Source organism: Geospiza fortis, unplaced genomic scaffold (assembly GCF_000277835.1).
Source record: "Geospiza fortis unplaced genomic scaffold, GeoFor_1.0 scaffold381, whole genome shotgun sequence".
In the NCBI taxonomy this organism is placed as follows: Eukaryota; Metazoa; Chordata; class Aves; order Passeriformes; family Thraupidae; genus Geospiza; species Geospiza fortis.
The window spans coordinates 1,396,834-1,412,358 of record NW_005054348.1 but is presented as its reverse complement, the minus strand read 5'-3'; the positions used below and the strand labels follow the sequence as shown (position 1 = coordinate 1,412,358).

The 15,525-nt window shown below is 37.9% G+C and overlaps 1 protein-coding gene across 3 annotated transcripts in view; it reads left to right on the top strand.

Annotated features, from left to right (window-relative positions):
* Positions 1-8,339, top strand: part of MTR (5-methyltetrahydrofolate-homocysteine methyltransferase) — a 51,681-nt gene extending 43,342 nt beyond the window's left edge. For all 3 annotated transcript variants that reach the window (XM_014307918.2, XM_031058784.1, XM_031058785.1), the window contains 6 exons: positions 840-995; positions 1,708-1,904; positions 4,930-5,130; positions 5,826-6,018; positions 6,748-6,860; positions 6,993-8,339. In XM_014307918.2, coding sequence (XP_014163393.1) covers positions 840-995; positions 1,708-1,904; positions 4,930-5,130; positions 5,826-6,018; positions 6,748-6,860; positions 6,993-7,085 — 953 coding nt within the window. In that variant the 3' untranslated portion in view covers positions 7,086-8,339. The remainder of the gene's footprint in view (positions 1-839; positions 996-1,707; positions 1,905-4,929; positions 5,131-5,825; positions 6,019-6,747; positions 6,861-6,992) is intronic.
* Positions 8,340-15,525: the final 7,186 nt, after the last annotated feature.

Sequence of the window (15,525 nt, the reverse complement as noted above, 5' to 3'; positions counted from 1 at the left end):
CAAAGAAAACACTAATGACAGCTTTTGAAAATACTGTCTGCCTGGCTCATTAACATTGCACACCTTACAGTACCATATTTGGGGAACACATGCTGTAACATGGCATTTTAATCAAATTCCTCCTTACACCCATCCCTTTTTGTACTGTTTTGTTTTTTTTAAATTATACTGGAAGTATAAACAGCATTGAGGTTGCATCCTGCAGTGACATTAACACTGCCTTCTGTCGTTTCATTTACAAGATTCAACAAGATGCTAAGTTTCAATAACTTGCTTAATATGTTACAAAGTATTGTACAGAAAAAACAAGTGCAAAGCTTCTGGCTTTACACAGATCCATCTTGCTTTATCACTTGTGTGTGTGCATCTAAATGTGCAGAAGTTCTTAGAAATTACATAAAAATTTACAGAAATATTCTGCAGTGTCATAGTTCCTGTCTGTGTATAGAAAGGAATTGGTAAACGTGAAAGGCCCATGAAGTATGTTAGGGATTGATAAGTTGTGTAGGTTTGTTTGGTCTTGTGTCTTGGCCAATATTCTGACCAATTGAATAAGTTCCAAAATCCAGCAGCTAAAAGCTGTTTATTTCCGTGGAAGAACAAAAGGCCTTAATTTTTTCATTTCAACTTCTTATGCCTTTTATACTTTTTTTTTGGTTACATTGTAACTGTGGATTATGGTATGACTTGGGAAAATATGACTATGAGAATTTTAGGACAGTTAGTTTGGAAGAGGTCATTTGCAGGGGTGGAGGCTGCTGAACATCAGTTATACTGCAAATGTTAAAGCAATTTTAAATTATTTTCATCATGTCCAATTGTACTTCTGTTTCCTACAGTTAAACCGAAATTCATTGGCACAAAAGTCTTTGAAGATTATGACCTGAGGAGGCTGGTAGAGTACATTGACTGGAAGCCCTTCTTTGACGTCTGGCAACTTAGGGGAAAGTATCCCAACCGGAGTTTCCCTAAGATCTTTAATGATAAAACTGTAGGTGAGTACTGAAATTGCATTTACTTCAGATAACTAATCCTAACAGGCCCAGTGTGCTGCAGTAAGATTCCAAATGTTTAATGAAATACCTTAGGAATAATACAAATACATGCAAAGAATGTCACTGAAATAATTTGTTCAAAGCAAAGCTTAGTGAACCAACTGTTGCCATGTAAGGCTGAAAAATAAGTGTGGAAAAATGCTCGGTCATTTTATTTAGCATTCACCTGCCAAAGCACAGGGAGGTATTTTATTAACAGAAAGTGGCAGCAGAGCACTTAATGTATCTGTGTTCCTGTTATGGGTGAAGATGGCAAGCCCCTTTTGAAGCTATTCAGTAGGCTTTGAAATAGGTGATAAAAATGCAGGGGTGACACTGGAAGCAATGTTCTGGGTCTGCTGTGCTGTGGTAATACTGTAGATACACGCACCGGGTCTCTTGCTCATTTTATTCTCTGTTCCCTTCCTCTACTAGGTGCTGGCTGAAACATTTTGTGCTTTGTTTGGTTTTTTTTATTCCCTAAGATATATGTTGTTAGAGCCCTATGATCACACTGCAAATTTCCTATTTGCTGTAGCTGACAGATCATTGCAGTCATTGGACAATTATGTGAAAAATGAATCAATCTTCAAACAATTCTTAAACCTATTTAGCCAATTATGAAAACATGCTTTTTCTAAGGCAATTTCTTTTTTTCTTTTGTTTTTAATAGGTGAAGAAGCAAAGAGAGTTTATAACGATGCTCAAGATCTATTGAAAACATTGATTAATGAAAAGAAATTACAAGCCAGAGGTGTGGTTGGGTTCTGGCCAGCTCGAAGTGTTCAAGATGATATCTACTTGTACACTGCAGAAGAGGCAGTGGGATCTTCAGAACCAATAGCAAAATTTTACGGTTTGAGGCAACAGGTACAGTGACAGCACATTTGTTAAGGGACTTATCTTTGCCCTGAATGTCAGGAACGTAATAGAAGTGCCGTATTAAAATCTGCAGAAAATTGTTGTAATCTCTCTGCAGCTATTGTCTTGTCATTTCTTTCAATAATAACAAGATCCTGTTAGTGATGAGCCAGGTCTTTGTATTGTAGTATTTTGCATTGTAATAATTGTACAAAATGCTTTGTAGGTTTGACATCTTCAGATATGATGTGCATTTTCTGTCTCAATTTTAAGATGTCCTAAAACAGTACATTGCATAACACATAATCACATTAATCTTGTGTTCAAGATAAATTAGAACCTAATGAACCTTAGTTCTCTAATATCACTGGATTCTACTTTAGATGAAGAATTCTGCTTGAATGTGTTAACGCTTAAACCCAGTTAGAATTTAAGAAACTTAGAAAAAGCCCAGTGGAGAGAGGTGTTTCTGATAGGCTTATTTTTTTTAAATTCACTATATGAAAGGGCCATTTAGAATTATTTGGCAGCTAATTTTGATGGGAGAATCATACTTACTTATATTTGCATTTAATTTGGTAGATTGAGCTTGCAAGATATTCTGCCTCTCTTTTTTCCCTGTCTTCTGATTTGGCTTCTTCATAGTTCACATAATCAGAGTCATCAAATGTGGCAGAAAAAGAGTTTAACTACCTACATTTCTGGAGTACAATACTCTGTGAACACAGTTATGTGCCAACATTGCAGAACTGTGCTAAGAAATACATGGCTCTTAGGTTTATCTGTTGCAGTTCCCTGAGATGGATCTAGTGCATCTTGACAGTCCGTGGCAGATATTTATATAAAACACTCTCAACAAGCATGGATGTTTCAAAGACTTACGGCCTAGTTAAACATTTTGATATGCCATGTAAATCAGCTTTACTACTCTTTCTTTTCCTGGCATTTTCCCAGGATTTTCCCAAGGAAAATATTTGATTTGATGTTGTTCTTGTAATGCATTTTATTATTGGAATACTGTTATATTCCTTAGCCTTTTTTACTTTGTATATCCCAATTACTCAGGTTTCTCTCAAAGGTTAAGGTCATGAAACTCTGTGCATACTGTTCTTCTGGACTCCATGTATTTTAGCTGCATCTCTTCCAGCCTGGTGTATACAGTAACTCAGGAGAGTTTCCAGCAGAGCAAAGTAGAAGAGAATAATTGTCTTCTGTTTCTTATATAAAATGTTCCTTTCAGTACACAGAGTTCTCTCCATGACATTGATGCTAATTAAAGATGTGATATAAATTTAAAAGTTAGAGACGCATGTAATATTTTCCTTAGCTCTAAAAATTGCAGATGAACCTTAAAATTAATATAAATTTCACCTGTGGGGAAAAAGGATATTTTGTTAATTTTATGGTACTTTCTGTAACTTTGCAGGTTAATAGACTTTTTTTGTTGTTTTTCAGGGGTAGGAGTGTTTTATTTGTTTTTAAGATGCAGTTGGGAATGGGTGAAACACATTGCTAAAATATTGTCATAGGTTAAAAAAATGAATCTTCAGCTAAGTGATAGCCATTAAATAACTTTACTCTCTCTGTAAGTTGGGTAGATTTACAAGAACTGTGCCACCTCTTTAATAGCAATCATGATTCCACAATGAATATACTGATATAATTCAAGATTTCTTTTTGGATGCTCAGGTACCTCTTTCTGTTACCTTTCTTCCATTTTGGAAAAGGATCCAATGAGCAGTATAATTCCTTATTTCACAGAATCAATTAGGAGAAAGACCTCTGAGACTGAGTCCAACCTTTGATTGAATGTCAACTCCATGTCAACTAGACCGTGGCACTGAGTGCTATGTTCAGTCATTCCTCAAATACCTCTGGGGATAGTGACTCCACCACCTCCTTGGGCAGTCTGTTCCAGTATCTGATCATACTTTCTGTGAAAAAATTCCTCCAAATGTCCAACCTAAACTTCCCCTAGCACAGATTAAGACTGTGTCACCTTGTTCTGTCAGTTGTTACCAGGGAGAAGAAACCAGCCCTCACCTGGCTACAGCCTCTGTTCAGGTGATTGTAGAGAACAATGAGGTCTCCCCTGAGCCCCATTTTCCCCAGCCCTCTTGGCCACTTCTCAAAGGATGAGTGCTCCAGAACCATTACTATCTTCACTGCACTTCTCTGGACTTGCTCCAGCACCTCAGTGGTTTTCCTAAGTTGGGGATCCCAGAACTGAACACAGTATTCAAATGCAGCCTCACCGGTGGCAGGTACAGGGGAAGAATCACTTCCCTGGTTCTGCTGTCCATACTGTTTCTGATGCAGGCCAGGGTGCCATTGGCCTTCTTGACCACCTGGGCACCCTGCTGGTTGCTATTCAGCTGGATATTGACCAGCTTTTCCATTGGGCCCCTTCCCTTTGCATAAACCCACTCGAACTTTGCTTAGGATTCAACTTTCCAGTAGTGATGCATACATTTTGTTTGTGTTTGTGTGTGATTAGTAAAAAGTCTGCATCCTGGGCACTGTTTTGTCTGGATTACTGAGCACATAGTTTGTAGCATAACGAGTGTTTATAAACTCATAGCCATTCTACAGTTGGAGTTGCCGAAGAATTTTTCAGTTTGCACATCAGCCATCAGTTTTGTTAACAAATGTGGAATCTGTTAGGGGTAGAGATGAAATATTCCTCCTCTTACCCAGTTGTTGGCACAAGACTATTCCTTACTTTGTAATAACTTTTTTGCTATATAAGCTGTTAAATCTTAGTAGCTGTAAATAGAAGCAAAATGTGTGTTCAGTGCTGCATCTCTCTTCTTTGGTGTTTTGTTCTTCAGTGGTCCAAACATCCTCAGAGTAAGAGAGGTGGTTTTCTTCTAATTTAACTGCAGAAAAACTACCATGGCTCAAAGACTAGTTAGGTGTTTTTCAGAAATGCCTTAGGCCCTTAAGTCTTAAAAATAGTGGTCTGTAGCTTAATATTGCACTAATGATGTATTTTAAAATGTTCTGATTTATCACAGTGATTTTGTTACTTTAGGCTGAAAAGGACTCTGCCTGCACAGATCCATATTACTGCCTCTCTGACTTCATAGCACCACTGGATTCTGGCATTTGTGACTACCTTGGCCTGTTTGCAGTGGCCTGCTTTGGTGTCGATGATTTATGCAGTGAATTTAGGAAACAGGAGGATGAATACAACATCATAATGGTGAAGGCTCTTGGTGATCGGTTGGCAGAGGTATGAGGTTTTATCACGTGTTTCCTTGCAACTTTCAGCAAACTTAGAGCCACTTCAGTACAATGCGAGTGGGGCTAGCTCTAGCTGGAGATTGCAAGCTATAGCAGGGTTTCAGAAATTATTATTATTGTTGTTGTTGTTGAAGAGATTTACTGAAGTGGGGATTCTTCCTGAAAGGCAACTGGTGCTGGTAAAATCACATAGGCTGCAGAAGCAGTTCAGAAAAGATGTTGCCCACTTTGAGCTAGAGGAAAAGTCCTCTGCTAAGAGGACCAGCAGCACATGCTTGCATCTGATTGTAGCATGGAGGCAAGAATGATGTGGCCTTCCATAGCTAGACCTAGGCAAGACACCCAGATAGTCAAGACCTAATGACCTCAGTGCTATAAAAGTGTCACTACCATAGGTTAATGAATTTTGTCTTTTTCGGTTACTTGTCCACATCTTTACCTCTTTAAAGCAGGACAATCAAAAAAGCACGTCTACCAATAAGAGAAGTAACTAACATACTTGAATTAGCAGAATAAGTGTTTCATGTGAACTTTAATTCTTTCAAATGTCTCACCTATGTTAAAGAGCTCTCTTAAAAATGAAAATGGTAATGCGAGCATCTATCAGTTTGTCTTAATCAATCGGCTATTGCATCAGTCTGTATAAAGTGAAAAATAAAAAAAATATTTTCATTCTATTCCAAGGCATTTGCTGAGGAGCTTCATGAAAGAGTTCGAAGGGAATTCTGGGCTTACAGTAGTAGCGAGCAGCTGGATCTCTCTGACCTACGCAAAATTAAATATGAGGGAATTCGCCCTGCCCCTGGATATCCCAGCCAGCCTGACCATACAGAAAAACTCACCATGTGGAAACTTGCAAACATTGAGGAAACAACAGGTAACTTTGCTTTGCTAAGATTCTTAAACTGCTTTTTATGTGCAATCAAAATTCCAACCAAAGAATAAATTGGCTGTTGCAGAATTACATAAAATACTAAACTGAAGTGCTTCTGGGAATTGCTGTCTTCCCCTTTTTATTCCCATTTTTATTTTGCCTCATTCAAGGAAGAATTTGCAAAACATTGCCAGTGCTTTTGGTGGAGGAGTTGTGTCCCTAATTAGCAGATTGCATGCAAACAGGGTTCTGCTGCACAGAAAAAAATTTCTGGCATCCTTACGGTGGTAAGAAGACATTCCAGATAGAAAAGAAAGTCAATGCAGCAGAGTATTTCCTGGTCCGCAGGAACCTTGAGATGGTAATTTTTAAAAAGGAATTAATTCCATTTGTTTTCCTCTTATATTTTGCATGTCAGATGTTTTGCTGTTACTTCCACAATTCCAAAAATAATTTTCAGTGCTTCAAAACCTCGTTTGCCAAAATGACCAAGTTTTTTCCTTCAAACCATAGAGTTACTCTACAGTAATTGTAATGAAAGTCTGTGGTATGTTTAAAGTTCTGAAGTTTTCTTAATGATTAACAAGTGGAAAAAGGGGTTGGTTTCAGCTTTCATCTGAAAGCTGCTTGGTTTTTTTGAGTTTGCTTGAAGACGCCCAACATAAAAAAAGGCTCTGAATTTGTGCTTATTCTTAATTCAAAGAATAATAAAATCCTCATTCTCTTTTCCAGGAATTGGTCTAACGGAATCACTAGCAATGATACCTGCTTCTGCAGTTTCTGGCCTCTATTTTTCCAGTCCCAATTCCAAATATTTTGCTGTTGGCAAGATATGTAAAGATCAGGTAACTAACACCGTCAATTGTAGTAGTGGTAGAGCATTCAAAATCATCTTATGAGCAGATGTCTTAAAAATTTTGTAAACATTTAAAGCTGGAGTTTCAAAATCTTCATCATATTTTGTGGTCCCTTTGCAGGTTGAAGATTATGCACTGAGAAAAAATTTGTCTGTGGCAGAGGTGGAGAAGTGGCTGGAACCCATTTTGGGATATGATACTGAACAGCTGTGATATTTGTGGGTGAACTTCCTTTTTTGATGGTCTTGTTTGCCAGAAGGAACAAGAAAATTCTTCTCACTGGAAACAGCTTTCTTCCATCCACCCCAACAGCCTGTCTGATTGATTGTCTTAAATTTTTAATCAAGGAACTTAATATTTCAAATCAAGTCTGCCTGGTACCCTTGGCTTGGGACCATGAATGTATTTAGTTTCTCAGTCACAGCAGCATACTTTTATTTATTTTTATGTTTTCACAAAGACTCTGGCAGAGAAGCTAGGTGTGGGGTGAAATGGGGAAACTCAAAGCTTTCCTGTTCTCTGGGAGATTTTGAAATCAGGGGCAAAAATTTCTCTCCCATGGCTGTGGATATGCATAGAACAGAATATGACTTCTGTTATTTTAGTGTGTTTTGGCAAGTCCAGGGACAGAAATATGATGCAATTCTTCTGCAAAGTCACAAAATGTTTATACTGAGTGATCACAAACAACTGAAGTACAACAGATCTCCTTTTTAAAAATCATCTGCTCAATGTTTAGTCTTGTGCTTGGGAATACACATTGTTCTCAGTGGTAGAACTATAAGAATAATACAATCTTCTGGAGTAGTATCAGAGATCTGTATTGGGAAATGGGATGACAGAGCCCATGGAGTTGTCTTCTTTGTGCTTCCTCTTCCTTTCAGCAAGTCACAATCTGTCTATTCTGTATAAAGGGTACTGGCACTTCCTACCTTACAGTTAATGTTGTCAAGCTTAATTCATACATAAACAATCATTTGTACATGAAAATTATGAGAGTAGTATATTTGCTACTGTAGACAGCTAGAAAGCTTGGAGCTGACTTTTACAAAATTTTAACCTTCTAGAAAACTGGATTGTAAAAGCAAATATTACTGTCATATGTAATAATATTGTAGACTACTCTTCAGATTTAACTGAGTGTGCTAATCATTCATAGCTTTCAGTAATTTCTGAAAAGTGTCTCAAGTATTATTTAAATGCTAATTTGTAAAATGTTAGGATGGAACCCCCTCATTTTTTGGTCTCTAATTGTAAACAAAAGACCAATAGTGTAAGGAAGATGTTCTTTTAATAGTTTATTGCAGTCTATTAATAGCTACATAATTTTTGTAATGTCTTCATCTAACTCTATGCTGAAAGAATCATCTTGTATCAGCAGTTTAATAAAGATGGTCTTATCCTATTAGAATCCTTTAAATGGCAACAATAAAATGTGTGCAGTAATCTGAACAGATGACGTCAAAATTAATATGTGCTTGTACCATGAACCTGAAATTATAGAGGCTGCTATGGGGTTTTTAAAGTAGTTGTGTAAGTGTGTTCTTAACTGAATCTTTTAGAATGGCTCATCCTTTAATGATTTACAAAAATAATTTCTAAATGGATCTCCCCTCCCCCCGCCTCCCTCCATGTCAAGGGACTTGTGACACGTCCTTGCTGAGCAGCTGATTTTTGTAGTGGGAACGGTTTCTCAGTAGAACACTCCTTTAGACTGCCAAAAATAAAGTAAATTGTTCTTAATATAAAAGATTATTTGTTCCTGAAATATGCAGCTTATGAAAATTGAAATCCTCTCTGCTGTGTTTTTGGTAATTGCACTTCTGCTGATCAATTTAATGCTTGGAATCTGTCCTCTCCGGCACTCTTCCATATTCTTACATTTGGAAGCAGAGTATCTTATTAGTCTGAAAATTTGATTGTGTGAATGGGGTCAAAGTTTGACTTGCTCAGGTTGGTTTGTTTATTGATTTATTTTCCTGAAATCAGTGGTAGCCAGTTCAGTGAGTACAGCTGGCAGCAGGAGGTCTGTGCTGTCTAACTGTGGTGGTGTTACCTGATGTACAAGCAGAGGGTTTCAAATGGAGTGCAGTTGCTTTAGCCCTTCACACATGGCATCACACTGAGAAAATTTTCATGTTTGCCTGCAAAACTTGTCATTGGGAGAATCTGTTTGGAATAATTACTCTTTGTTATTATGGAAATGTTTTTAACAAGGACAATTACTTTAAAGCTTTGTTATTTTAAATTGTCAGTTGACATTTTGGGTAAGACAAATTTTCATTCTTGTCTCCAGAACTAAGTTAAATTGTGAAGCAAAAGAGTCTCATAATTGTACCAGGTAAGGCTATTTTACTTGAAAGACTGATGAGTTTAGAAGGCATAAAATATTTTTTGCAGTGCTTTTCTAAATACTACTAACAAAGGTTCTAGATGTAAGAGAAGATGGAAAATTTAGAATGCATTGTAAATTACTCTTGTTTAGTTCATGTGAGTAATAGAGTTTGGATACTGATTTTTTTCTTGTAAGTCAGGCCAGCAGCCTGGAGACTTAAGTTTTGAGGCACATATATTTTATGACTGTCAGGAGGGAATATTACCCTTAAACCTGTCCCTTCATTACCAGGTCTGTTTCACTGCTGCTGTTACTCCTGGGAAGAATCTAGTGCAGCTTATTTTGTCATGAGAATGCTATCAAGGTCAGTTCATGTCTCAAAAAAAACCCTAAAACTCACTCTTTTTTTTGGCAAGTATTTCTGCATTTTTTTGTGAAGTTTCTGCTTTCTTATTTAAGAGCATGAAAGTTACACACCCTTTCAGTTAATTTCTGCTTCTTAAAACACAAATCATGTCCAGAAAATGAGGGGAATAGTGAGAGGCCTATGAGGGCCTTGCCTTTTCTAAAAGGATTTGTTTACTAGTCACTGTGACTGGGTTTCATTAATTTCCCTTTTTAAATCTTTGTCTGGTTTACCTGAGCATGCCTTGAAAAAGTGGATTCAGGGTCTTAAAATGAAGAACAGGAAAAGAAAGAAGTCCATTAATTAGTTCAGGAGGGTGGTTCCCAGTAGCACATGTTCTCAGTCCCTGGAGAAACGGATTCCTGTGCCCTCAATTTATCATGGGCTTGCCACAGCAAAGCCTGTTCAGCCCTGCTACAAAGTTCTTTCATTTGATTGTCAGGCTTCTGTAGGTGCCAGTTTTCAAATGAAGATGAACTGTGAACATCCACTCTGCTTTCACTCAGCATTTGTAAACTGTCCACCTAAAGGCAGCACTGAAAAGCCAGTGGAGTTCGCCCCCATGTTTGTTTTCATAATACCAGCATGGCTGAATATCGCGAGTTTCTGACTATGACATGTGCCTGACATAAATAGCTGTGCAAAGGAGACCTCAGCTGAGATTACCAAACTTGGTGGTTTGGGTTTGTGATTCAGCTTCAGCCAGCATGGCAAAAGCAAGCTAGTAATTATCCTTGCTGGCCTGAAGCTGCTGTGACAACTGCGGGATAAAGGCATTGTTTTCTTCCTCACTGCCCTAAGGCACCAGTGTGTCCTATGCCTACAGCTCCTGAGCAGGCAAAGGGCAGTGATCCCAGGCCAGGGTGGGGTGGTCGCTCCTGTTCCTTCCTACAGAAAGAGCACAAAGTATGTGGAGGAGTGGGGAAACTCAAACTGACCCCATGTTAGTTCTTAGCTCATGGTCTTTCCTGCCCTATCTCCCTGTCGAATGGCCTCCTCTTCCTCCTTTTCCCTCCAGCAGTCGTTCTCTATTGCTGCACGTCAGGGTTCTCTGGAGGTTCTGCCAAAATGAAGCTGTAGGAGTCTTTTTAAAAAGTTTCTTTTATGTCTGAACAAGTTACTGTTCCAGAAAGAGAGGATTTTTCACCTGGCAAACAGTGGATAATATTAATAAATGGTGCTGATAGCTCCGCCTATGGGAGCCTTATACTGTGTATGTCAGTCATTCCTAAAATACTAATGAGAAGGCCACACAACGTGTTAAGCTATTCCCTGTGTTTTAACTGCATCTTTAGTTACATGGTGGTTTTCATCTAGATGGCAAAACCAAAATGTGTGTTAATTGCATCCTTTGTCAGTGTGCTGTTTTAAGCCCACAATTAATAATAAGCGGATAGTAAAACTAAATAAAACTAATGTAGTTTTCAACTGAAGTATTTTAATGGTATGAAATACTAAGAAGTAAAGAATTTATCTGTGCCTTGCTGTTATAACAAATGCTTTTAAAATTCTTTAGGCAGCTGATGACTTAAATATTTTATGAAGCAAAATTTATCTTGAGTAAAAACTCGGGTTACAAAACACTTATAATTTGATTGAAAAGGCTTTATCATTGCTTTCTAGAAATAGCTGATAAAAATGATTTATGAGACTGGAAAGTTTGCTGCACTAGCTGCAGAAATTTCTATGTATGTACTACAGGTAACAAAAGAAGGTAGTGTGGGATTCACAGAGGGTAACTTAATTGCAGAAGAACAGGCAGTTCTTCAGAGAAGAACTGAAAGATTAAGTTATGGCAAATGTAAGTCTCTTACAACCCCAATATCACAATATTAGTAATTGCAGTAAATGAAAATAAGGCAACATTTTTATGTATACATCAAACTATAGGAAATGCAATTTGAGAATAATTTTTAAGGAGCTTTCATAAATCTAATGCATACTTGGGATTGATGGGTTGTTATTTGCACGTTTAGAATGGGAGGAGGAGGAAGAAATAATAATTAGGTCGTGAACTTGTTCTGGGGTTAAGTAAGAAGCTGTTGAAAAAAAAGGATAGGCCATGTCACAACACCCTCCCCCCTCATTTTGAAGTTGTTGGATTCATTACTTACATGATTGTTTCTGAAAGGATTTTCAGTGACACTGGCATTCCTTGACTCTGGAAAAATATTGGGAGAAATGAAAACAAACTAGTTAGTTTTTCCTACAGTTTTCAAAAGTTAAAACTCTGCATCAGCTCTGTATCTGCACATAGGTAGGTGTCTGCAATTTTGATCCAAGAATTCCTTCGGTCTAGCAGATAAAATGGCCCTGGGTGTGTAGGTGTCATGGATTTTTTTCCTTACTCAATGTGTTGAAAAGATCAATTTTTCCTATTAGAGTGTAACTTTTAGGGGATGTTTTGTTCTTACTTTACTTTTTTATATACTTGATCTGTACTTGTTTCCTCTTCTCTGGCTTCATAATACAGATGTGGAGATGTGACTGAGAGTTCTCTAATGGCCTGTGAATGCCATATGTTTGTGTTTTTAACTAAAAATACATACTATTTTCAGGTTTTGTTGAATTTCATCAAAGTTCTTGCCAAATAGCTTCTTCCCAGGAAGTGGACAACTTTATTCCTTTTGATCCGGCCATGAGTTGGAAATCTAGGTTGAGGTTCAGAAGTGGAGATCTATGAGGTCTAGAAAAGGTGTCAGTTCTCTGTGGTTGGTGGACTCCTTCCATACCTCTGTTCCTGCTGTGACCTTGTGGGAAGAGCTGTGTTTGTCTCTCTGTCGATTAGGGCGGCGGTGGGACATCAAGTCAGGGAGATGAAACGCTGCCCCATATGGCCAAAGGACTTGTTTAGCAGACTGTCCTTTGCAGGTGCTTCAGTACAGTGTGCACTCCTGCCTGCCTGGTCAGGGCCTGTTTTCAGCTGCTGTCTCAAGCTCATCCGTACTCAGCTGCTTTTATTTCAGGAAGCTGCCACTCGTGAGATCTCCTGCTAAGCACTGCACGAGGCCCTCTTTGCATAATTGGTCATTTGTAATGGCTGGCTTCACAGTAATGATCTGCTGGTATAGTTTTGGCCTTGTTTAGTTTTTCTGTAACCAAATAGTTCTTCAGAATACTAATTGTTTCTCTCAGGCCCATAAGATCAGATTTTACTATCACCACTTAACCTAACTACTTTACTCGTGGTCAAGGATTTGCTACTTACGAAAGCATGACCTTGTTTGTGCTTTATTTAGGAAATAAACGTAAGCACTTGGGTTTAATGCTTTTATTTCTTCCAAATATTGTTCCTCACCTCTCAGGGCAGCTAAAGGAATAGAAGTTTTGATTCAGTTGTTATAATACCAGATATACACATACGGTAAGGACTACTAAAGCAAGACATTCAGAACTTAACATGATGTAGGAATGTACAGGGTACTTAGCAATTATCATCTTGTCTCTAAAGATAAGCATTAGCTGAAAATGCAGCTGAAAAGACAGGAGTCAGCAGTCAGCTAGGGGTATATGAAAATTTTAGACTTTAAAGTGTTGGATCAGCAGGATTTCATTAGGCATTATATTATGTGCTTTGCCTCTTTCTGTGTCACTGTCTCCCTCAACTGGAACCCGCTACTGCATCCAGATTCCTGGTTATTCCACAAGAAGGGGTTGATATGGGTTTTATTGAAGTTTTTTATGTGCATTTGCAGGATTATTTGTCCAAAGGAGTTTAAAGTACCACACTGAAGATAAATGATTCAAGTTCTTGAACCATAAAATACTTGTTTTTCCTCAAAAAGTTCCCAGGTACTGATACATTTTTTATTTCTTAGTGAACAGAACCAAATAGCTTGCATTTTCTTAGAGCTACAAGTATGCTGGAGGAGGGAGTGAATATCAGTGAGAGGACTTTTTGTGTTACTGTTTTATTCTCAGTTCTTGATCAGCATTATCTTTTGGGTGTCATATTCATTGCTTGAGAGCTGAAGGGAGCTAGAACACCTCTTAGCAGGTTTTCTAGTGCTGACCCAGCTGCTATTAAAGTGTCAGGAGAAATTGCTACCTCTCCAAAACACCAGTTTGATCAGTCCTGGTGCAGTAATCTGGAAAGAATATTCTGCTGAAAATACTTGAGAACTAACAGGATGTGCTATTAAACCTCCTTCAGTGCTCAACTTCATTGAAATAGATGGCTGGGACTATGAAAGTAATTTTTACTCTCATTCTGAAGCATTTACCTGAGAGAAAGTGTTACCCTATCAAGCCAGGAATAGATGAGCTTTCCAGTCCAGTGTGATTAATGGTAGCTATCCATCTCAGGGATGCTTGAGGGAGATTGCCTAACAGAACCAGCAACGTGGGCATTGATTCTATTCTGTACTTTGAGTGATGAAAGGTATTAAGAGTGCCTTGGTTCAGCACATGAAGATTGGCAAATACTCCAAAAATATTTTTGTGTTTTTAAGCCTCTTGTGATTTTTAAACAAATATTGTTTAATGAGAGTTTGAACTTCAGAGTCTTTGATAGTTATGAACATACATTGTGCTAACTTTCTATATACTCTTGGAGTTTCACTTGGCCATTTTTTAAACAAGAGCTGCCTTTTAGTTAAACTTCCTCCTTAAATATATGTTTCATGTTGTGTAACTACAACTATCAGGGAAATCACAGTACTGTCACGTATTTCGTGCTGTTCGTGCACACAAAGTGCTGAGCAATGGCAAGGCAGCTGCTGCAGTATGGTTATTGCTAATCAATCTGAATAAATTTGAGAATTTTATTGCAGTTTCTCTCCAGAACTGTCAGCATGAAGTATACAAAATTTCTTGCTTTTGTAGCTCAAATGAAGCCTGTAATGAGGTGAAATTCTTAATGTTATATAAGATATCTTATCATGTGGTCTCTTGGTCTGTCAGTAAAATATGCCTTGATTATAAGTAAACTGAGAGAGCTTTTTCATTTCCTTATGGCACTTTTATTTGCTCTATACTTCTGTGGAACTTTTTTTCTTTTTAATTCATCATATTTCTGCTGCCTCTGCTGCTTCCAGTCCTGCCATTGGAGTTTTTACTTGGCTTCTAGACCATTACAATTCTCTTTCAGTCATGCATATTTGCCAAGTGTCTTTGATGTCATACTTAACAGTTTTCATATCTTCTGTAGGAAATGCCACCATTTGCAAAGAGTCCATGCATTGCACTCAGGTTTATTGTTGCTGGGAATCTTCCTAAGCCAAGTGCTGACTGAGGAGTTGAGGGTACTGGAAAATTAGGTGGACCAAGTAAGTGTGTGAACAATGTACATGTTTATCTCTGTGCAGTTGGGTTACAGGGATTTCTTTTTTACCAGAGGAGGCCTGATATTCCAGAGCTTGTAACAGTGTATTCACTGATTGCTTAGAAAAATAAAACTCTGCTCCTGTCTCTTTCCCAGGTAAGAATAATTTTATTTACTACAAAGCTGATAATTGCAGGATTTGAGGAAGGTAAACATGAGACTGCTGCTAAAGTTAAATATATTTCTTCGCATTAATTTGACTGAAAAGCCCTAAATCAGCTTAAAGAGAAACATGAGTGGTTTTCGTTTTGTCTCTAAAATAAGTTTTCCTAAAGACATTTTGTGGGTGTGGCTGCATGGCTATTTCCTCTGAAGCAAAAACTGAAGCACTTCAAATATTTATGTCACAAACATTGCAAGCTTTTTAGTATCTGTGGTGGAAGATATTTTCCCTTGCTGTAAGGAGTACACCTGTGATGGGTATTGGGAAAAAGCCATTATTTAATCATAGAACCATAGAATATACTGAGTTGGAAGGGACCCTTCAGGATCTTTGAGTCCAGCTCCTGACCCTATGCAGGACACCCCAAGAATCACACCATATGCCTGAGAACATTGTCCAGACACTTGAACTCTTTTAGGATTGATG